General features: G+C 47.3%; 1 protein-coding gene across 8 annotated transcripts in view; it reads right to left on the minus strand.

The window, feature by feature from the left end:
• Positions 1-3,555: 3,555 nt before the first annotated feature.
• hivep2a (HIVEP zinc finger 2a) overlaps positions 3,556-23,718 on the minus strand; it is a 250,346-nt gene continuing 230,183 nt past the window's right edge. For all 8 annotated transcript variants that reach the window (XM_052011708.1, XM_052011709.1, XM_052011710.1 and 5 more), the window contains 4 exons: positions 16,989-17,164; positions 13,259-13,360; positions 10,261-11,195; positions 3,556-6,502 (listed from right to left, as the gene is read on the minus strand). In XM_052011708.1, the coding sequence (XP_051867668.1) occupies positions 5,792-6,502; positions 10,261-11,195; positions 13,259-13,360; positions 16,989-17,164 (1,924 nt within the window). In that variant the 3' untranslated portion in view covers positions 3,556-5,791. The remainder of the gene's footprint in view (positions 6,503-10,260; positions 11,196-13,258; positions 13,361-16,988; positions 17,165-23,718) is intronic.

Consider the following 23,718-nt stretch of genomic DNA (forward strand, 5'->3'; position numbering starts at 1 on the left):
CAGGTCAGGCAGCATCCATGGAGGGAAATGATATCTTGACTGTTCATTTCCCTCCATAGGTGCTGCCTGACCTGCTGAGTTCCTCCAGCGCTTTGTGTGTGTTGCAATAGTGAGGGGGGGGGGGAGGTGTCAGGAATCAAATAGACATGGATTTAGAGACCTTGGTAACAGAACCAGAGAGGTTCAGGGTCAGGGTGCAACCTTATCTACACCGAGGATTTCTCAGTGAATTATATGTTCAGGGATAGAAATCTGCCCTCTGTTCTTCGTGCAGGGCACGCAAGGTAGGAACACAGGAGCATCCAACTCCACTCTTGAAACTCAAGAGTACATCCCATTGCCTGCTTAGCATTTCAATTTAAACCAAACTGATAGGAAAGAGTCACCCCCAGTAATCCCAGAGTACTGCTTGCAGTTCTGGTCATCCCACTCTAGGAATGATGTTAACAGTCCACGAACCCATGAACAGAAAAGGTTAACGGGGATATTACTGGGATTGGAGGGCTTGGGATACAACGAGAGACTAGATAGGCTGGGACTTTTTCCCCTGGAGTATAGGAAGCTGAGGGGTGGACCTCATAGAGACATAAAATCATAAGGGGCTTCGATAAGGTAAATGGTCACAGTCTTTTTCCCGGGGTAAGGGGGTGCAAAACTAGAGGGAGTAGGTTTAAGTTGAGAGGGGAAATGTTTAAAAGGGGCACGAGGGGAAACTGTTTTCACACAGGGGGTGGTGGGTATGTGGAACGAGCTGCCAGAGGAAGTGGTGGAGGCAGGTGCTATTACAACGTTTAAAAGACATTTGGACAGGTACATGGATAGGAAAGGTTTAGTGAGGGATTGGTATTGGTATTGGTTTATTATTGTCACTTGCACCAAGGTAAAGCGAAAAACTTGTCTTGCATACCGATCGTACAGGTCAATTCATCACACAGTGCACTGAGGTAGTACAGGGTAAAAACAATAATAGAATACAGAGTAAAGTGTCACAGCTACGGGGATATGAGCCAAACGTAGGCAAATGGGACAAGCTTAGATCGGTGTAAACTGAAAAATCTGGGATGAGTAGCATTGAAGGATAACTTCTTACAGAACATGTTGCTCATTCAGCCCATTATATGTGAGCTAGCATGAGGTTCATAGACATCAGCCCCTTGCCACGTGCGATGTTCTCCTTCTGTGCTTTTCAAGCATTTACCATTTCCTTTTTGAAAGCTTCCACTTAATCTGCTTTCATTTTCCTTGAGGAGCACAATAACCTGTTGGTTAAAACAAAACGTTTCCTCTCTCCGCTTCTGTCCTCAAAACCTGTAGCTTTTGTTTCCCGATCCCCCCACTATTGCCAACGGTGCCTCGCCGTTTTCTTCATCGAAACAAGTGTTGAACGTCTCTGCTCCGGAGAGACCAACCAGAGCTTCTGCTGCCTCTAACATCCCTGGGACCATTGTGATAAATCTCCTCTCCACCCTTTGACACTCTGCCAAGATGCAGTGCCTAACATCAGACGCAGTCCTCCAGCTAACCAAATGTTTGGCCTGATTTCACCTCATGGATTCCACAGCAAGAAACTAGGCAGAGATTCAGCCTCTATTGTAAACATCCTTGGTCTGAACTATCTTCCCATTTATAGGATTCTATACACCGTTTTAATCTCCAATTCCCTGCTTCTGAATATCCTTTAAAGTTGGACCATGTAGTTTATATTGAGTGTCCTCATCCTTTCCACCAAAGCACACCACGTCATGCTTTCTCTCTATTGAATTTCATCAGCAACTTGTCAGCCCCATCACCGCATTGTTTATTGCGCTTCTGGGTTTGGTTTACATTTGCATTAGAGTCAAGCAGCACAGAAACAGGCCCTTCAGCCCATCGAGTCCATGCTGACCATCAAGCACCCGTTAAAACTAATCCTAAACTAATCCTTTTTTGTATTCTTTCCACATTCCCATTCCCACCAACTTCTCCCAGATTCTACACTTAAACACGAGGGGTAATTTACAGAGGCCAATTAACCTTGGTACGGCAACTGCTGTGCCCGTGACTGCAAGAAACTGCAGAGAGCTGTGGTCACAGCTCAGCACATCACGGAAACCAGCCTCCCCTCCATGGACTCTGTCTACACTTCCCGCAGCCTCGCGAAAGCAGCCAACATAATCAGACCCCACCCACCCAGGACATTTTCTCTTCTTACCCCCTCCCATTGGGCAGAAGATACAAAATCCTGAAAGCACGTACCACCAGGCTCAAGGACAGCTTCAATCCCGCTGTTATGACTATTGAACGGTCCCCTAGTACGATAAGATGGACTCTTGACCTCACAATCTACCTCATTGTGGCCTTGCACCTTATTGTCTGCCTGCACTGCACTTTCTCTGTAACACTTTATTCTGCATTCTGCTATTGTTTTCCCTTGTGCCATCTCAATGCAATGACGTCTGTGTGGATGGCATGCAAAACAAAGTTTTTCACTGTACCTCAGTACATGTGACAATAATAAACCCATTTACCAAACACTGGCCGACTTATTCTGCATCGAACATTAGTCACCCATTTACACTAATCCTACACTAATCCCGTTTTATTCTCCCACACTCCCATCAACTCCCCCCAGATCCTACCCCTCACCTACACACCAGGGGCAATTTCCAGCGGCCAATTAACCTGCCGACTTGCAAATCTATGGAGTGTGGGAGGAACCGGGAGCACCCGGGGGAAACCCACGTGGTCACAGGGTGAAACTCCACACAGACAGCACCAGAGGTCAGGATTGAACCCGGCACTGGAGCTGTGAGGCAGTGGGAGAATAAATTCCAGGGATCTGGGGAAAGAGTTTGGGTGGGTGGTGATGTGACAGAGAGGATTGAGAGGAGACATGATAGAGGTGTACAAAATATTTAGATAGAGTGGACAGCCAGTGCCTCTTTCCCAGGGCACCAATGCTCAATAAAAGAGGGAATGGCTTTAAGGTAATGGGTGGGAAGTTCAAGGGAGATATCAGAGGGAGGTTTTTCACCCCAGAGAGTGGTTGGGGCATGGAATGTGCTGCCTGGGGTAGTGGTGGAGGCAGGTACATTGGTCAAATTCAAGAGATTACTAGGTAAGCATATGGAGGAATTTAAAATAGGGGGATATGTGGGAGGAAGGGGTTAGATAGTCTTCGGCAAGGTTTAAAGGTCAGCACATTGTGGGCCGAAGGGCCTGTATTGTGCTGTACTGTTCTATGATTCTATGAACCATATCACCTCCTTCTGCACCACAGTAACAATTCTATGCCTCAATACTGCAGGAAGATCTGTCATCAGATGACTGATCCTATCCTCTGGATAACACCTGGCTATGAAGTCAATAACATGCAAGTCTTTCTCTGCTTGTCCCAGCTCCCATCACTTTAACCCCCTGCAAAAGCCAAATTTAACCAGACACAGAACATGGTACCACTGTATATTTTATTTCCACTGAATGCCAAATACACACATTTTCCAAAAGGGTTCTCCCCCGCCAACCCCAACCCCAGAACACCCCTCCCCTTCCCCCCCCCAACCCCCTTATATACTTCTTTTAATGACAGTTCTGTGCTTTTAATCAAGCTCGTTGTTAAAGTCTCTGCTGTACAGTAAAGTGTAATAACAGGAAATGTGGCGACAGTGTCAGTTTATAAGTACTTACACAGAAATTGCACAGATAGCTCACTTGAAATATACAATATGTACAAATTTTTGGAATGTATTCTTTTCTGTCTTTGCTAATATATCAAGCACATACACAAAAAAAACATATTCACTTATCAGTTTAAAATATCTTTTAAAGTGATTTTTTTAAATCTTAAACCATCATATTTAAAGCTCTAAAATGATGCACACAGCCCAGATACAATTTAATTAATGCTAAACAGTACTATATTTAAAAATCACTGATAATCTCTTCATTTATAATGAATACAGCAACAATCTGGATTAAAAATTTAATTCAAATGATTACAATATATGCAGTCATCAGTTTTCAATCTTTTTTAAGTGCATAATCACTGTACATTGTTTTCGTTCAATATATAAAAAATTAGTAGGCATCACCATCTTCACCCTGACTTTCACAACTAAATTATGCCCTAGAATCACTGGTCATTACAAAGAGAGCACATCAAATTACCTTGGCGTGTTCTAATTTCCATTGCCAAAATAGGATTTACTTGTGACTTGGAGCAGGGCAGGAAAACCAGGAGGGGAAAGGACATAGTCCAGAGGATGGGAGCTTTTCTTTTCTTATTTATTCATGTTTTAAGGATCTGCTCACTGCTGTCAAGGCCTGAATTTATCGCCTACCCCTATCTGCCCCTTGAGAAGGTGGTGGTGAGCCGCCTTCTTCAATCATTGCAGTCCTTCTGGTGAAGGTGCTCCCACTGTGCTGTTGGGGAAGGAGTTCCAGGACCTGGACCCTGGGAAGATGAAGGAGAGGCAATTCTTTTTTCCCGAAGTCAAGATGAAACATGAAAGTCAGGATGGTTTGTGACTTGGAAGGGGACATGGAATTCCAGGATTTAGACCCAGTGATGATGAAGGAGCAGGGATATATTTCCCAGGTCTGCTACCTGGGGGGGAATCTATGGGGCTTTTATTGTACCTCAGGCATTTAACAGGTTAACTATCTACCTTCCCCAGCAGGTATCTGAAGGTGGAGAGGAAAAGGTGTCCTTCATCCTACCTTGGTCAGCCCACCATGGAACCAGGGACTAGGAGGGTTGGAAGCAAAACTCTTGTTGGGAAGAAATGTCTTAGCACCTAGCCCCTGAAGGCAGCTGGGCAAGAAGATCACCCACGCCCCTCTCTCTCTGGCGTCGAAGTATTATGAGGGATGGCGGGGGAAGAAAGAGAGAGAGAGATAGGAACATTGAAATGACTACTCAGGTGTTACCGAATCCATCTCCTTCAAAGGGATCCAGTTTGGAGACTGTTTCTCCCCCTCTCGTCATCCTACCTTGTCTCAATATTTAAAAGGAGACCGGAAAGATGTTCGGAAAGATGTTCAGGACAATGCAATGACTTAGACTGTCAAGCGATCGGGGCACTGGGTCTGATGGTAGTGCTCACATTTTAAGATCTTAGCAGCAAGATATCTACAGCGTACAAATCCCATGCTTCATGTAAGAGGCATCTACACAGAGAGGGGCAGGGGCAGAGGAAAGTACATTTGCGATTTATAAAACAAAAATAATAAATATTTAGTATCACAGAATCATTTGCTGTACACAAGAGTAGTTCAATTGTATAAAAATACATTTTTAGTGCAACTTCACATGTGTAACGATATCCCGACCCACTCACCTCCGACCCAGAGAGAAAAAAACTAAACCGTTTCAAATAAATCATTCACATCATTTAAGACAAACCCCTCCCCAAGCCACCCCGAACCCCACCAAGTGCTCTAGAGAGAAAACAGTACAATTGTTAAGCAGGTACACAATGTTTAAAATATGTACAAATTCTCCCTTTCTGTCATTTTGCATACAGGGTACAAGCAGAAATAAAAGGCACAAAATATTTGCAACATCGAAGAAAAGTACGTAACAGGACAATAAAAGTAAGCCTGCAGGTTAATTTTGGTCAGGGTTTTCTTTTTCTTTTGAAAAACAAACAAATAGAAAATATTTCTGTGGGGTCAGGTCCAAAGGCGGGCGAAGGTTGGTGTGAAGACCACCCGCCCTCCTTGCCTTACGGCCTCCTTGCTGACCGCCACCTCGTCTTCTCGCCGACAGCAAGGGCGTTCCTGAAGTGCATCTGGAGGCTTGGGGGGGGGGTCATCGCGTCCCGTCTGCGTTCCCGGGCCTGTCGTCCGCCGTCCCCTCTCCCCCGAGGTAGGCCTCGGCATGCTGGCGGGGGAAGGAGGCCGATCCCTCGGAGGGGCGCGGCCCGCCAAAGCGCTCGGTGCCCAGCGGGTGGTGGGCCGCCATCTCCGGTTGCCGGAGCCTGTCGTAGGTCTCGTCCATCTGGGGGTGGGCTGTGAACGCCCGCGCTGGCTCCGGGCGGCTGGGGAGGGCCTGGTCTTCCAGGGCAGGCTGGGGGCAGGCCTCCTCAGCCTCCGGGCCTCGTGAGGCCGGTCCCTCGGCAACGTTTGGCCTGGGTGGCGAGACGGCCATCGGGGAGGGCGCCGGCCCCTCCTCGGCCTTGGAGAAGATGTCCATCTCCTTGATGCTCTCGATGACGCAGTGGGTGGCCTCGTCGATGATGCTCTCCTCTCTCTGCCTGCCTCGCAGGGAGACCTGGGGGGCCGGTTGGATTCCGGGAAAGGCCGGAGCCCCGGACTGGACCATCTGGATGCCCCCGATTGGAATCATGTGGTAGGGGGCCCTCACCTGTTGCTGGGAGTGCAGAGGCAGGTGAGTGAAGAGGCAGCCTGGCTGAGCCTCGGGGAGGAGGCAGTGGTTCTGATCTCCCTGGGCATTCTCCCCGTGGTACCAGGGCCATGGTGGTGCCCTGCTAGCATCATACGGGTTCTGCCGGGATTGTCTCTGCAAGGGAAGAAAAGGATTAAAAGACTCAAAGACCAGATCAAAGAGCCAGTGCAGCCAAACACTGATAACACAACATGTCCATGTTGACCCTCAGCATATTTCTTTATCAATGCACCATAGAAAGCATCCTATCCAGATGAATCACGGCTTGGTACGGCAACTGCTCTGCCTGGGGCCGCAAAAAAATTGTAGAGAGTTGTGAACGCAGCCCAGTCCATCACGCAAACCAGCCTCTCCGCCAAGGACTTCCCGCTGCCTCGAGAAAGCAGTCAATATAATCAAAGACCCCACCTATCCCGGACATTCTCTCTTCTTCCGCACCCCCCCCCCCCCCCCCCCCCCCCCCAATCAGGCAGAAGATACAGAAGTTTGAAAGCACATACCACTGGGCTCAAGGACAGCTTCTGTTGGTATTGGTTTATTATTGTCACTTGTACTGAGGTACAGTGAGGTCCCGCTGTTATAAGACTATTGAACGGACCTCTTGAAAGACAAAGATGAACTCTTGGTCTCTCAGTCTACCTCGTCATGGCCTTGCACCTTATTGTCTACCTGCACTGCACTTTCTCTATAACTGTAACACTTTATTCTGCATTCTGCCTTTGATTTCGTACTACCTCGATGTATTTATGTATGGAATGATCTGTCGGGATGGCACACACACAAAGCTTTTCACTGTGACAATAATAAACCAATTATCAAATAATCTGCTATCTGACCACTTGGAAATCCTGATGGTTTTTCATCAAGCTCATCAGGTAATGTTTACTGTGGTTCTTTCCCACTCACTGGGGCCCTGGCTCCCATTCACTGAGACCCTGGTTCCCACTCACTGGGGCCCTGGTTCTCACTCATTGGGCCCTGGTTCCCATACACTAGGACCCTGGTTCCTACTCACTGGGGCCCTGGTTCCTTTTCCCACTCACTGGGACCCTGGTTCCCACTCACTGGGATCCTGGTTCCCACTCACTGGGGCCCTGGTTCCCACTCACTGGGACCCTAGTTCCCATTCACTGGGATCCTGGTTCCCACTCACTGGGGCCCTGGTTCCCACTCACTGGGACCCTGGTTCCCATTCACTGAGACCCCGGTTCCCACTCACTGGGGCCCTGGTTCCCATACACTGGGACCCTGGTTCCCACTCACTGGGACCCTGGTTCCCACTCACTGGGGCCCTGGTTCCCACTCTCCCTTTCAACTCACCAGGCCCCAGTTCCTGCACTCCCATTCAACTCACTGAGGTTCCCATTTCCCCTGCTCTCTCTAAACTGACCAGGGTCCCGTTTCCTGCACTCTTACCATTTGCTGGGATATTTGTCATCCCAGGGTAGAAATGTCAAATACTAGAGGTCACAGCTTTAAGGTAAGTGGGAAAATTCAAAGGAGATGTATAGGGCAAGTTCTTTACACAGAGAGTGGTGGGTGCCTGGAATGGGCTGCCAGGGGTGGTGGAAGCTGATATGACAGTGACATTTAAGAGGCTGTTAGACAGACACATGAATGTGCAGGGAGTGGAGGGATGTGGATCATGGGCAGACTGAAGGAATTTAGTTTAATTTGGAATTGTGTTCAGCACAGACATGGTGGGCTGAAGGGCCTGTTCCTGTGCTGTAGTGTTGTATGTTCTAGTATTGTAGAACATGTAAAAAAAGCAAATTAAAAATCTGTTGGGGCATTAATAGGGAATAACATGTAATAGTCCAGAAAATCTCCTGGTCTGGCACCAGCAAATGCCAGACGTACTGGGTTACAGGAATTCTACTTTCCATTTGATGGAATTTGACATGCTTCTGTCTACTGCTCCTATCTGCTTGTGGGAGCTGGGATTCTGTTTATAATTCGCTCAAGTTTAATAACAAATCACAGAAAGAGGCCATTCAACCCATTCTCCCTCTCCTGGCTCCTAGTAGAGTATTCCCGTCAGTCCTACCCTGCAAATTATCCTCTCTCCAATGCCTATCCAATTCCTCTTTGAAGTCCCTGGATGATTCACTTTCCACCTTCTCTACAGACAGTGAGTTCCGGAACAGAGTTGCTCTCTTCATTAAATGGTTTGCCCTCACATCCCCCTTGAGTTTTTTCTCCTCCAGTCATTGATTCGTCTGTTATTGGGAACAGCTTCCCTCTACCTTCTAGGAAGGATGTGCTTGCAATGGAGAGGGTGCCGAGGAGACTCACCAGGATGTTGCCTGGATCAGAAGACTTTAGTTGTGGGGAGGGATCGGATAGGCTGGGCTTGTCCCAATAGAAGCACAGACAGACTGAATCTTTTCCCATTGGGAAGTGCATCAAAAACAAGAGGACATAGGTTTAAGGTGTGAGGAAGGAGATTTAAAGGGGATTTGAGGGGAAAGTTTTTCTTTTACACAGAGTGGGATTGATATTGGGAATGTGCTGGTGGATTCAGATACAAATGCTACATTTAAGAAGCATGAGTTGTGGACACAGCTCAGCACATCACGGAAGCCAGCCTCCCCTTCACGGACTCTGTCTATACCTCTCACTGCCTCAGTAAAGCAGCCAACATAATCAAAGACCCCTCCCACCCCAGACATTCTCTCTTCTCCCCCTCCCATTGGGCAGAAGATACAAAAGCCTGAAAGCACATGCCACCAGGCTCAAGGACAACTTCTATCCTGCTGTTATAAGACTATTGAATGGTTCCTTATTACGATAAGCTGGACTCTTGACCTCACAATCTACCACGATATGACCTTGCACCTTATTGTCTGCCTGCACTGCACTTTCTCCGTAACTGTATTCTGCATTCTGTTATTGTTTTCCCTTGTACTACCTCGATGCACTGATGTGATGAAATGGTCTGTATGGGTGGCATGCAAAACAAAATTTTTCACTGTACCTCGATACAGTTGTTTTACACAGGGAGTGGCGGGTGCCTGGAACGCACTGCCGGGGGTGGTGGTAGAGGCTGATACAGTAGGGACATTTAAAAGACTCTTAGGTAGGCATGGATGTAAGAAAAATGGAGGGTTATACTGTGTAGCAGGGACTGTGGAGTAGGTTTATATAGGTTGGCACAATATCGTGGGCCAAAGGGCCCGTACTGTGCTATGTTCTATGTGACAATAATAAACCAATTACCAATTAGATAGACACTTAAATAGGTGAGGTGTAGAAGCATATGGTCCTAATGCAGGCAAATGGAATTAATTAGTAGAGATGGGAAAAAGGGTCAGCATGGTTGTGGTGGACCGAAAGGCCTGTTTCTGGGCTGTACAATTCTATAGTCTACCAGCCCGCACTTTACTCAGAGAGTGGTGAGTGCGTGGGATGGGCTGCCGGAAACGGTGGTGGAGGCGGATACGATAGGGTCTTTCAAGATACCGTTAGATCGGTACATGGAGCTGAGTAAAATAGAGGGCTATGGGTAAGCCTAGTAATTTCTAGGGTAGGGACATGTTCGGCACAGCTTTGTGGGCCGAAGGGCCTGAATTGTGCTGTAATTGTTCTATGTTCTATGTTCTTTGGGATGAAGAAGGAAACCCGAGCACCCGGAGGAAACCCACGCGGTCACAGGGAGAACATGCAGAGTCCACACAGAATGGCAGGTCAGCATTGAAAATGGGTTGCTTGAGCTGCGTCACTGTTTGACCTGAAGTGGTGTAGCTGGTTTCAAAACATAGAGGTTCTTCTTTCCACCTTGTTGCGACCTTGAGCTCTTTCCCTCTCTCATACATCACCCAACCAACCTGACAGTACGAAATGCTATTCATGCAGTCAATGATCACACTCACCAGGTTCAATTCTGAATGTTGCATATACTGGCCCATTACATATTCACTTTGGAATGAGCCTCTCCGTGGCGAAGTTGCCCTTATCAATGGCATGTGCCTCCTTTCCTTGTAATCCCTCCTGGGAGACAGCTCCCTTCTCGGGGAGAGGTCCTTCGCAGGGGAGACCTGCCTCGGCGATGAAATCTCTCTCCTCGGAAGGAAGTGCCTGCGCGGAGAGGCATCTCTCTTCGGAGACCAATCGTTCAGGTGGGTTTCCCTCTTTGGTGACCGGTGCCTTAAAGGTGATATCTCCCGCCTGGGAGACAGGTGCGGCCTGGGCGAGAGGTCCCTTCTCGGAGACAGGTACCTGCGAGACGTCGGGGACGTGTCCCTCCCCGGAGACCCCTCGTACGCTGGCGAGGGCTGAGTGCTTGAACCTGTGTCTCCGGAGGGGGACATTTCTCTGGAACTGTCCTCACGCGAAGACCCGTCTTCAGTCTGCGAGAGCCACAAGCCAGTTGTGGCTGGTATGTCTAGTCTGTCTTTGTACTCCATCGATTCCATTAACCTGTTGTGCCAATGCCTCTGGTAATCAGTCAGTGAAGACCCTGCATGAGAATAACTAGGGGGCATGAGCTGAGTCACTTGGATCCTCGGTACTGTGACAAGGTAGCTGATGAGGGAAGATTGATTGTTTGAATGAGCAATGTCAAATGAGGAGGCTGAGGTGATGCTAAACGTAACTGAGGGTGGCTTGGAACTGCGGGCCAAGGGGCTCGTACTCCGAGATCTCGTGGTCGGCGTGCTGTCTCCTTGCCTGTCGTCATCGTCATCGTCCTCATCGTCCTCGTCTTCATCTCCCTCCTCCTCCGCTCCGTCTGTGTCCTCGGGGTCTGAGAACTGGTGAAGGACCGGCACTTCGTTCAGGGTGTCTTTCTCTGTCTCATCCGGTATTCCTGGAGGGAAGAGACACAGATTTTGATACTGAGCGTTGGCAGGCTTGCGGACTTTGTTGGAACGATAGGCTCATGCAGCGAGGAAATAGACCGACCTACCACAGAGAGGTCAGCTCTGCGGGGCGGGCTATACAAGAGAATGCAAAACATGAAGAAATTGCAGATGACACTAAAATATCGTGGATATTTCATCCACGGCTATCGAAAATTACAGGGGGATCATGATCAGCTGAGCAAGTGGGCCAAGGAATGGCAAATGGAATTTAATTCAGATAAATCCGAGGTGTTGCATTTTGGAAAGTCAAATCCAAGTAGAACTTTCACAGAGAACAGTAGGGTCCTGAGGAGTGTTGTAGAACAGAGGGACCTAGGAGTTTAGGTACAAGGTTCCCTGAAAGTGGAGTCAAAAGTAGGCAGGGTGGTGAAGAGGGCTCTAGGCATGCTGGCCTTCATCAGTCAGGGCATTAAGTTGGGAGGTCATCGTGAGGTCTTACAGGATGCTGGTGAGGCCACACTTGGAGTACTGTGTTCAGTTTTGGTCACCCTGTTACAGGAAAGATGTCATTAAACTGGAAAGAGTGCAGAGGAGACTTACAAATGATGTCACCAGGACTTGAGGGACTGAGTTATAGGGAGAGGTTGGGCAGGCTGGGACTTTATTCCTTGGAGTGTGGGAGACTGAGGGGTGATCTTATAGAGGTGTATAAAATCATGAGGGGCTTGGATAAGGTGAATGCACATAGGCTTTTTTTCCCAGGGAAAGGAAATCAAAAACTTGAGGTTTAAGGTGAGAGGGGAAAGATTCAAAAGGGACCTGAGGGGCAACTTTTTCACACAGAGGGTGGTGGGTGTGTGGAACGAGCTGCCAGAGGAAGTGATAGAGGCAGGTACAATTGCAATGTTTCAAAGACATTTGGACAGGTACATGGATATGAAAGGTTTAGAGGGATATGGGCCAAACACGGGCAAATAGGACTGGCTCAGACAGGCAACTTGGTTGGCATGGATGAGTTGGACTGATGGGCCTGTTTCTGTGCTGTATAATTCTATAACCCTAATACCTATTACTTAACCCCTCTCCCCATGGAACTAACTTCTATTCTTACCCCGTAAATGCCCAAACTCCCTGGCTGCTCCCTGGCCCTGGAAAGCCATCACTCCTGTGCCTTCCAGGATCAGTCCTCTTAGAGAAGGTTAAGGAGAGATTTATAACATAACACAGCACAGGAACAGGCCCTTCGGCCCACGATGTCTGTGCTGACCATGATGCCAAAATAACTAATCCCATCACACAATGCACGTCCCTCCCATTTCCTTCACATTCATGTGCCCGTCTAAACGTCTCCTAAATACCACTATCGTGTCTGCTTCCATCACCGATCTCAGCAGCGCGTTCCAGGAACCCAGCACTCTCTGTGTAAAAAAAAACTTTCCTCGTAAATCTCCCCTTAAACTTTCCCCTTCACCTTAAACCTATGCCCTCTAGAATTTGACAGCTCCACCCTAAGAAAAAAGACTCTACTCTGTTGGTGCCTCTTATAAGCTTATAAATCCCCCCTCAGCCTCTGCCGTTCCAGAGAAAACAATCTAAGTTTGTCCAACCTCTCCTTATAGCTGATACTCTCCAATCCAGGCAGCATCCTGGTGAACCTCTTCTGTACCCCCTCCAAAGCTTCCACATCCTTCCTGTAACAGGGTGATCAGAACTGCACACAATACTCCAAAATGCGGTCTAACTAAAGTTTTACTGAGGCAGTCAAAACTTTGATGTAAAGTGGAGCCATTTCCAATGGTAAGGGGTCAGTAAATAGAAGTGATCTTGAGAGTGGGGAGAGGGCTGATGTTACGCAGTTTGTGATGATCTGGAACACATTACTGGATAGAGACTTGTACTGAGCTTTGGGATAAATATTTGAAAAGAAAAATGAATTGGCAAGGTTGCAGGGAAAGAGAAGGGGAGGAGCACATCTTGGACAATTCCCCAAAATGGCCACACTAGATTCGACGGATTGAATGGCTTCAATCCGGAGCAATGATGAAACGAGTCGTAGGTTGTTACTTGCCTGTTTCTTCTGTGTCGGTGCTGTACATGCAGGTTATTGCTATTCCCAGCTCCAAGCACTTCTTGGTGTGAGCCTTCGACTTCATGTGTTTTGTCAGGTTTCCTAGACAGAGGAATCAAAACCACAGGGGTAACTATCTCTGGATAATTGGAGTCATAGAGTCACACAGTCATACAGCAGGGAAACAGGCCCTTCAGCCCAACCGGTTCATGCCCGCCAAGATTCCCATTTAAGCTAGTCCCATTTGCCCGTGTTTGGCCCATATCCCTCTAAACCTTTCCTATCCATGTACCTGTCCAAGTGTCTTTTAAATGTTAATGTACTCGCCTCAACCATTTCCTCTGGCAGCTCATTCCATATACTGACCACTCTCTGGGTGAAAAAGTTGCCCCTCAGGTTCCTATTAAATCTCTCCCCTCTCATCTTAAACTTACGACCTCCAGTTCTTGATTCCCCAACCCTAGGAAAAAGACTGCACATTCACCCTATCTATGCCCCTCATAATGTTATACACCTCGACAAGGTCACCCCTCGTTCTCCAACGCTCCAATGAATAAAGTTCCAACCTGCTCAATCTCTCTCTATGACATCTGGCAACATCCTTGCAAACTCCTCTGCACTCTTTTCGGCTTAATGGCATCTTTCCTATAGCAGGGTGACCAAAACTGAACACAATATTCCAAATGCGGCATCACTAACACCTTGTACAAGTGCGACATAACATCCCAACTTGTGTACTCAATGCCCTGACTGATGAAGGCCAGCGTGCCAAAAGCCTTCTTCGCTGCCCTGTCAACCTGCAACGCCATTTGTCTGAGAAAGCAGTGAGGGTCCGCAAGTCTTGCCACTGTGCACTGTGAACTTATAAATGGGTTGCATCCCCATTATAAAGAAAGCACTTGGGAAAATCATTATTTTTTAAAAAGTAATTGACTGGTCTGCAACTTTTTTTTTCTGTTTGCACTGTGGCCTGGGATTTATAAGAGCTTACATTTATGAAGAAAGACAATTGCGGAATGAAGCTGTCTGTACGAGAATTTCAGAGAAGCTCTGTGTACACTGAATTGCTTTGAGGGAGGTGTCATCTCTCAAGACAGGCACAGCATCCATTTGGCACAAGGCTAACTTCCACAATCAGCAATTTAAGGCTAGTTAAACTGTTCCCTTCCCTCTTCTCCCGATAGTGCTCATTAAGTGAAGGAATGTTGGCTGTGTCTACTGGAAAAAAAGCTTCCCGCTCATCTCTGAATTGCCCAACTCAATCATTAACATCCATCTAGAACAGCGGGGCCCTGATGTAATTGGCTCTGAAGGAAGGCACTGTGGCATTCCCCCTGTGCTGCACCGGAGCTGTCCCCTGGGTTAAGAGTGCCTGACTTATGGACACCCGTGTGTACGAATGAGCTCCCATATTATTAAATTCAAAAGACTGAGATATACATACATAGATATACATAGATACAGGAGCCTGAGGCCATGAACCACCAGACTCAAGGACAGCTTCTATCCCACCGTGATAAGACTACTGAACGGTTTCCTTATACGATGAGATGGACTCTTGACCTCACAGTCTACCTTGTTGTGACCTTGCACCTTATCGTCTACCTGCAATGCACTTTTCTGTAGCTGTGACACTTTACTCTATATTCTGTTATTGTTTTTACCCTGTACTACCTCAATGCACTGTGTAATGAATTGATCTGTACTATCAGTATGCAAGACAAGTTTTTCACTGTACCTCGGTACAAGTGACAATAATAAACCAATAGCAACACCAATACCAATACATGTGCACACATGTACTTGTGCATCTGACAATGAACTCAACTTTGACTATGAACCTTTTCTCATAATGCAACGAATCACCTCAGGAATCAACCCAGTGAACATTCTCTGAACTACAAGACTGTTTCTCCAGCAACAGGGAGACCACAACTGCATGTACACTGAGGCTCCGATAATCTGTCATCTGATGGTTCAGAAACCCAAATGGTCTGGTGTTTGGCTCACTTGTTAGTCCAGGAATAGCATTAATTAGTTACGGGGAGATCCCTCCTGCTCTTCTTTGAAATAATGCCACCAAATTTTTTGTAGAGAGTGGACAAGCTTCCAAGTTCCTGGGAGTGAACATCACCAGCAGCCTGTCCTGGTCAAATCATGTAGCAGCCATGGCCAAGAAAGCTCACCAGTGCCTCTACTTCCTCAGGAGGCTAAAGAAATTTGGTTTGTCCCCTTTGACTCTCACCAACTTTTACCGATGCACCATAGAAAGCATCCTATCTGGATTTATCACGGCTTGGTACAGCAACTGCTCTGCGCAGGACTGCAAGAAACTGCAGAGAGTTCTGGACACGGCCCAGAACATCACGGACACCAGCCGCCCCTCCTTGCACTCTTGTCTTTATCTCTCACTGTCTTGGTGAAGCAGCCAGCATAATCAAAGACCCCACCCACCCGGGACATTCTCTCTCCTCTTCCATCGGGTAGAAGAGACAGGAGCCTGAGGGCACGTACCACCAGACTTAAGGACAGCTTCTACCTCACTGTGATAAGACTATTGAACGGTTCCCTTATACAATGAGATGGACTCTGAACTCACGATCTACCTTGTTGTGACCTTGCACCTTAATGCTCTGCACTTTCTTTGTAGCTGTGACACTTTACTCCGTATTGTTATTGTTTTTACCTGTACTACATCAATGCACTCTGTACTAACTCAATGTAACTGCACTGTGTAATGAATTGACCTTTATGATCGGTTTGTAAGACAAGCTTTTCACTGTACCTTGGTACAAGTGACAATAATAAACCAATACCAATACCAATACCAATACCGATACCGATACCAACACCGATACCAATACCAATACCGATACCAATACTGATACCAATACACGCCATCAGAAAGGAGGCATCTTCGGCAGTTTTGCACTCCCTCAGTACTGCACTGGAGCGTCAGCCTGGTTTTTTTAAGGCTCCATCCACAGAGTGGAGCTTGAATTCTGTTTGCAGATGGCAAGAATTCTCTAAAAGTTGTGAAGGCTGGAAATCAATTGGATCTGACGAGAACCGCCCTTGTTAGTTTAGGATTAACCAATGAAGGAATGGTTGGTGTACAGATCAGCCCCTGTCCAACCACAGTCATGGAGAGATATGGAACAGAAACAGGTCCTTGGTGACCATCAAGCACCCACTTTTTGCACTGGACTTATTCAGGTACTGTAGTGTAGCGGTTAGCGTAACGCTATTACAGCGCCAGTGACCTGGGTTCAATTCCGGACACTGTCTGTAAGGCGTTTGTACGTTCTCCCTGTGTCTATGTGGGTTTCCTCCGGGTGCTCCGGTTTCCTCCCACATTCCAAAGACGTACGGGTTAGGAAGTTGTGGGCATGCTATGTTGGCGCCGGAAGCGCGGTGACACTTGCGGCCTGTCCCCAGAACATTCTATGCAAAAGATGCATTTCACTGTGTGTTTCGATGCACACGTGACTAATAAAGAAATCTTATCTAATCTTATCTGGACTGGAAGGAAAGAGGGAGATTGCCCAAGATAGTTACTTCACTTCAAAAAGTACTCCAAACACTTGGGATATTCTGAAAGGGATGTGAGAGGCACTATAGAAAGGCAAGTCTTTCTGCCACTCTTTTATTTCTTTGTTTGTAGCACAGAATGCAACCATTGAACAATGTAATCACCACAAGCAACACAGGCTCTGTGTGCAAAGGTTACCTTTTGTTTTGAAGGCAAAATTACAGAACTTGCACATGAAAGGCCGGAGGTCTGTGTGTGTGCGGATGTGTTTCTTCAGCATGCTGGGTTTTTTACACCGGATTCCACATTCCTCGCAGATATACTTCCCTCTTCCTCTCCCCCTCACATAAACATAATCTTCGTTGGATTTGTAGCTGCAAAGGGAAAAAGAAATTTCAGTGAAGATGTTGCATGTGGATTCGACATTGCAAAAGATATTCAGATGGAACTAAAATAGGTCTACAGGCCCTTCGGCCCGTAATGTTGTGCCGACATTTTATCTTGCTCTAAGATCTATCTAACCCTTCCCTCCCACATAGCCCCCCCCCCTGCAATTTCTCTATCATTCATGTGTCAAAGACAAATGAAGAAGATTATCAAAAATTACCGGGGGATTTTGATCAGCTGAGTAAGTGGACTGAGGAGTGGCAGATGGAGTTTAATTCAGCTAAGTGCGAGGTGTTGCATTTTGGAAAGTCAGACCAAGGTAGGACTTTCACAGTGAATGGTAGGGCCCTGGGAGGTGTAAAGGGACAGAGGGGGCTTGGAGTACAAGTACATGGTTCCTCGAAAGTGGAGTCACAGGTAGACAGGGTGGTGAAGAAGGTTTTTGGCACACTGGCCTTCATCAGTCAGGGCACTGAGTACAGAAGATGGGAGGTCACGGTGTGGTTGTACAGGACGTTTGTGAGGCTGCACTTGGAGTGTGTTCAGTTTTGGTCACCCTGCTATAGGAAAGATGTTATTAAACTGGAAAGAGTGCAGAAAAGATTTACAAGGATGTTGCCAGGACTTGAGGGACTGAGTTATAAGGAAAGGTTGGACAGGCTGGGACTTTATTCCTTGGAGCGTAGGAGCCTGAGAGGTGATCTTATAAAGGTATATAAGATCATGATGGACATAGATAGGGTGAATGCACTCAGTCTTTTTCCCAGGGTTGGGGAATCAAGAACTAGAGGGTATAGGTTGAAGTGAAAGGGGAAAGATTTAACAGGAACTTGAGAGGCAACTTTTCTTCTACACAAGGCATGGTAGTGTAGCATTTAGCGTAACGCTTTTACAGTGTCAGTGACCCGGGTTCAATTCCCGCTGCTGTTTGTAAGGAGTTTGTACGTTCTACCCGTGTCTGCGTGGGTTTCCTCTGGGTGCCCCGGTTTCCTCCCACATTCCAATGACGTAAGGGTTAGGAAGTTGTGGGCATGCTATATTGGTGCCAGGAGCGTGGTGACACTTGTGGGCTGCCCCCAGGACACTCTACGCAAAAGATGCGTTTCACTGTGTGTTTCGTTGTACGTGACTAATAAAGATATCTTATCTTATGTGGAATGAGCTGCCAGAGGAAGTGGATGAGGCAGGTACAATAACAACTTTTAAAAGACAGTTGGACAGGTACATGGATAGGAAAGGCTCAGAGGGATATGGACGAAACACTGGCAAATGGGACTAACTTGGATGGGGCATCTTGGTCAGCATGGATCAGTTGGGCCGAAGGGCCTGTTTCTGTGATGTATGGCTCTACATACAACTACAAAGCAGTCCGCTAGTTATAATGCATGCAGTTTCAATGAGTGTTCTCAATCCCGTCATTTTCACCATGGGGCTCTCTTGGCACTGGTTCACTTCCTTCACTGGAGCCACTCTGGTGAGAACTGTCCCCAAAATACACTGCTGTTACTCTCCCAGGCTACTCCGAAAGCACCACCCAAACCCAGCGACCTCTACAGCCAAGGATAAAGGCAGCAGGTGCATGGGAACACCATCACATGCACAGAGCATAGAACAGCACAGCACAGGAACAGGCCCTTCGGCCCACAATGTCTGTGCCGACCATGTCGCCAATTTACACGGCACACCTGCCTGCACACTGTCCATATCCCTCCATTCCCTGCCTGTTCACGTGTTTATCTAGATGCTCCTTAAACATCTGCTTCCGCCACTTCCACTGGCAACACGCTCCAGGCACCTACCACCCTCTGTGTAATAAAACCTGCCTTGCACATCTCCTTTAATCCTACCCCCTCTGACATTGAATCTAGTCCCTGTAGTATTTGACATTTCCACCCTGGGAAATAGATTCTCATAATTTTATTAACCTCTATCAGGTCTCCCCTCAGCCTCCGATGCTCCAGAGAAGACAATTCAAGTTTGCAGGTTTCCCACTAAGTCAAACAACATCTTGATTCCCGATTTTATCTCGACTTGGAAAATCATTTCGTCCCCATCATCACTGGGTCTGACTCCAAAAACGCCCTCCCCAACAGCACTGTGGGAGCCCCTTCAAGAAGGCAGCTCACCGCCACCTCAAGGGTAATTCGGGATGGGCAACATATCTAGATCAACTGGGAAAAAGATGGAATTTGGACAAAGTTATGCATTTTGGGACGTTAAACCAGTGCAGGACATACACAGTGATTGGCAGAGCCCTGAGGAGGGTTAATGAACACAGATAGACAGAGTGGAGAGGGACTACTTTGTGCTTGCCTTCGTCAGCTGAGGCATAGAGTAAAGGAGTTGGAACATCATGTTTCAGTTGTACTATAATCATTCTACCTCAATGCACTCCGTACTAACTCAATGTAACTGCACTGTGTAATGAGTTGACCTGTACAATCAGTTTGCAAGACAAGTTTTTCACTGTACCTTGGTACAAGTGACAATAATAAACCAATACCAATACCAGTTGTGGGTTAGGCCGCATTTGGAGTACAGTGTGCAGTTCCATTCGCTGTGCTATAGGATGGATGTGATTAAGCTGGAGAGGGTGCAGGAAAGGTTCACGGTATTGTCACCCGGACTGGAGGGCTTGGGTTATTTGGATGGGCTGGAACTGTTTATCCTGGAGCGACAGAGGCTGAAGGGTGACCTCATAGGGGTTTGTAAAACCATGAGAGGTGTAGATAGGGTAGATAGTCACAGAATTTTTCCCAGGGTGAGTGAGTCTAAAACTGGAGGATATTGGTGCTTTTAGAGAGATATGGGCCAATTGTTTGCGAATGGAATTAGTGTAGACTGGCACCTTGAGGACACGAGATAGGCATCTTGCTCGGAATGGATAAGTTGGGCCTCAGGGGCTGTTTCCATGCTAGATCATTCCATTAATCTAATAAATGCTGGCCTTTATTAAGATCCCAAACAATGAATAAAAGATCCCTTCTGTGTTTCCATTTGTTAATTAGCCATTTGAAGCAGAACTTTCTCTTCTGACTTGTAGTTTCACATCAGGAAGGTACATTTTATACAGACATTCTCTTTGAGGGTCTCTCTCCCCAGTGGGGAGACAGGGAGTATAGATGCAGAGTCCCCATCACATCATTGATTCTCAAGCGGCTCCAGAGATCGGATGGGCACTGACGTTGACCCTTCCCTCTCACACAGACCCCTATCTGTAACCCCTCGAACTGGAGTTTAAGGCTCCATCTGAGTGCCAAATGCAAGACCCTGCAGAAGAAACTGTGTACACAGCTCAGCCCTGCACGGAAACCAGCCTCCCTTCCATGGAGTCTGTCTACACTTCCAGCTGCCTCGGTAAAGCAGCCAACATAATCAAAGACCCCACCCACCGGACATTCTCTCTTCTCCCCTGTTCCATCTGGCAGAAGATACAAAGACTTGAGAACACATACCATCAGGATCAGGACAGCTTCTGTCCTACTGTTATAAGACTTTTGAACAGACCTCTTGTACGTTAAACATGAGGTCTTGATCTTTCAATCTACCTCACTGCGGCCCTTGCACCTTATTGTCTGCCTGCACTGTACTTTCTCTGTGATTGTAACACTATATTCTGCATTCTGTTATTAAATTTAAATTTAAATTTTATTTACAGTGTGGTAACAGGCCCTTCCGGCCCAAGGAGTCCACGCCACCCATTTTAAACCCAAATTAACCTACCTGTACGTCTTTGCAATGTGGGAGGAAACCGGAGCACCCAGAGGAAACCCACGCAGACATGGGAGAACGTACAAACTCCTTACAGACAGCAACGGGAATCGAACCCCGATCGCTGGCACTGTAATAGCATTGCGCTAACCGCTACGCTACCGTGCCGCCCAAGAAGAAGAACTGCTTTGTACTACCTCAATGCACTTACGTTTACAATGATCTGTATGGATGGCGTGCAAAACAATGCTTTTCACTGTATTTTGGTATATGTGACAATAATAACCCAATTACCAAACAAACCGATCCCTTAAGGGGGCAAGTAAACTTGCTCCTGATTGTCCTTCTTATCAAGGGAGAATGATCGTGATTTAAATAAAAGGAATTGGAAAAATTCTTTGGGGAGGGACTGATTTATTGAGCTACAGGTCAAGGATACAACCAGCTGGGTGCCTTTTCAAAGAGCTGGCAGAGGCATGATGGGTGAATCGCCTCATTCTGGGGCACCCGATTCCATCCTGCCTCTCTCCGGCAGTCGTGCTCTGGTTAACACCCAAGGCCTGTACCCCTCCCTCAGATCCAGGGCACCTCTGGGATTGCACGCGGGGAACTTAGGTCACAAAGGTGGGCCCCAGGTAGGAGTGAAACAGACCGGACAACTTCCTGCCCTTGTTGCGGTAGGAGAACAGATACTCATCATTTCCATGACTTAAGGATTTCAATTTAATTGTCAATGATATGAATGTGCCCTTGGCAATGTTCAGTACCCATAGCAACTGAAATTATTTGTTACCTATAGCAACCAGTGCCCTTTGCTACCCAAAGCAACCACTGCCAGCCATTGCACATAGCAAGCAGAGGCATTCTGTACCCATAGCTATGTGCCCTTCACAAACCATAGCAACCAATGTCATTCAGTACCCATAGCAACCTATCCTCTTTACTGCCCATAGCAACCAGTCCTCTTCACTGCCCGTCACAAATATTTTCATTCTGTACCCATAGCAACCAGTGTCATTCAGTACCAATGGAATCACTGTCATGTACTACCCATGGCAACCAGTGCCATACAGTACCCATAGCAACCAGTGCCATAGTACCCATAGCAATCAGTACTCTTCACCATCCACGGCAACCATTTTTATTCAGTATCCATAGCAACCAATGCCATTCAGTACCCATAGCAACCAGTCCTCTTCAATGCCCATAGCAACCAGTCCCCTTCAATGCCCATAGCAACCAGTCCTCTTCAATGCCCATAGCAACCAGTCCTCTTCACTGCCCATAGCAACCAGTCCCCTTCAATGCCCATAGCAACCAGTCCTCTTCAATGCCCATACCAACCAGTCCCCTTCAATGCCCATAGCAACCAGTCCTCTTCAATGCCCATACCAACCAGTCCTCTTCAATGCCCATAGCAACCAGTCCCCTTCAATGCCCATAGCAACCAGTCTTCAATGCCCATACCAACCAGTCCTCTTCAATGCCCATACCAACCAGTCCTCTTCACTGCCCATACCAACCAGTCCTCTTCACTGCCCATAGCAACCAGTCCCCTTCAATGCCCATAGCAACCAGTCCCCTTCAATGCCCATAGCAACCAGTCTTCAATGCCCATACCAACCAGTCCTCTTCACTGCCCATAGCAACCAGTCCACTTCAATGCCCATAGCAACCAGTCCTCTTCAATGTCCATACCAACCAGTGCCATCCAACACCATGGCAACCAGACCAATACATTACCCATAGCGACCAGTGCTATTCATTACTCACAGCTGCTACTGCCAGCTGTAACACATAGCAACCAAAATCATCCATTACCCACAGTGATCAGTGCCCTTCGGTACCCAGAACCATTCGGTGCCTACGACAGCCCTGCTTGGAAAGCCAGCATTTCCTGCCACCGTTTGGAGGGCCCTGTCGATTGCTGAACTTTGTTAGTGGTTACAAAAATATTGATAAAACTGTGGGGAAAATAAATAAAATTGACTGAAGAGCAAGAATCAGCCAATCAGGTGACAAAGAGTCTGCCCGCCTTGTGATTGGTCGAGAGAGGGCAAGAATTGCTCATGCTGCACGCCCAATGGCAAGACTATTGAAGGTGATGGCTTGACACGCTGGCCTTCATCAGTCAGGGCACTCAGGACAGGAGTTGGGACGTCACGTTACAGCTGGACAAGATGTCGGTTAGACCGCACTTCGAGTATTGTTTGTAGTTCTGGTCACCCAGCTATAGGACGAATGTCATTAAGCTGGAAAGGGTGCAGGAAAGATTCACGAGGATATTGCCGAGACTGGAGGGCTTGAGTTATAAGGAGAGATTGGACAAGCTGGGACTGTTTTCCCTGGAGTGTAGGAGGCTGAGGGGTGACCTTATAGAGGTTTATAAAATCATGAGGGGCATAGATAAGGGGATGGTCGCAGTCTTTTCCCAGGGCAGGGGAATCCAAAACTAGAGGGCGCAGAATTAAAGTGAGAGGGGAAAAATTTAAAAGGGACCTGAGGGGCAAATTTTTCACACACAGAGTGGTGGGTATATGGAACGAGCTGCCAGAGGAAGTGGTCGAGGCAGGTGCAATTATATTGTTTAAAAGACATTTGGACAGGTATATGGATAGGAAAAGTTTGGAGGGAAATGGGCCAAATGCAGGCAAATGGGTCTTTCTTGGATAGGCATCTTGGTTAGCATGGATGAGTTGGGCCGAAGGGCCTGCTTTCATGCTGTGTAACTCTATGATCCATGGAGTCCAGAAGAATAGGACTTAGGTACAGTCAGAACCAACCCAGGTGGGGAGGAGTTAGGCCCAGCGTGGTAATTTGACTGCAACAA

This window comes from Pristis pectinata, chromosome 3 (assembly GCF_009764475.1).
Source record: "Pristis pectinata isolate sPriPec2 chromosome 3, sPriPec2.1.pri, whole genome shotgun sequence".
In the NCBI taxonomy this organism is placed as follows: Eukaryota; Metazoa; Chordata; class Chondrichthyes; order Rhinopristiformes; family Pristidae; genus Pristis; species Pristis pectinata.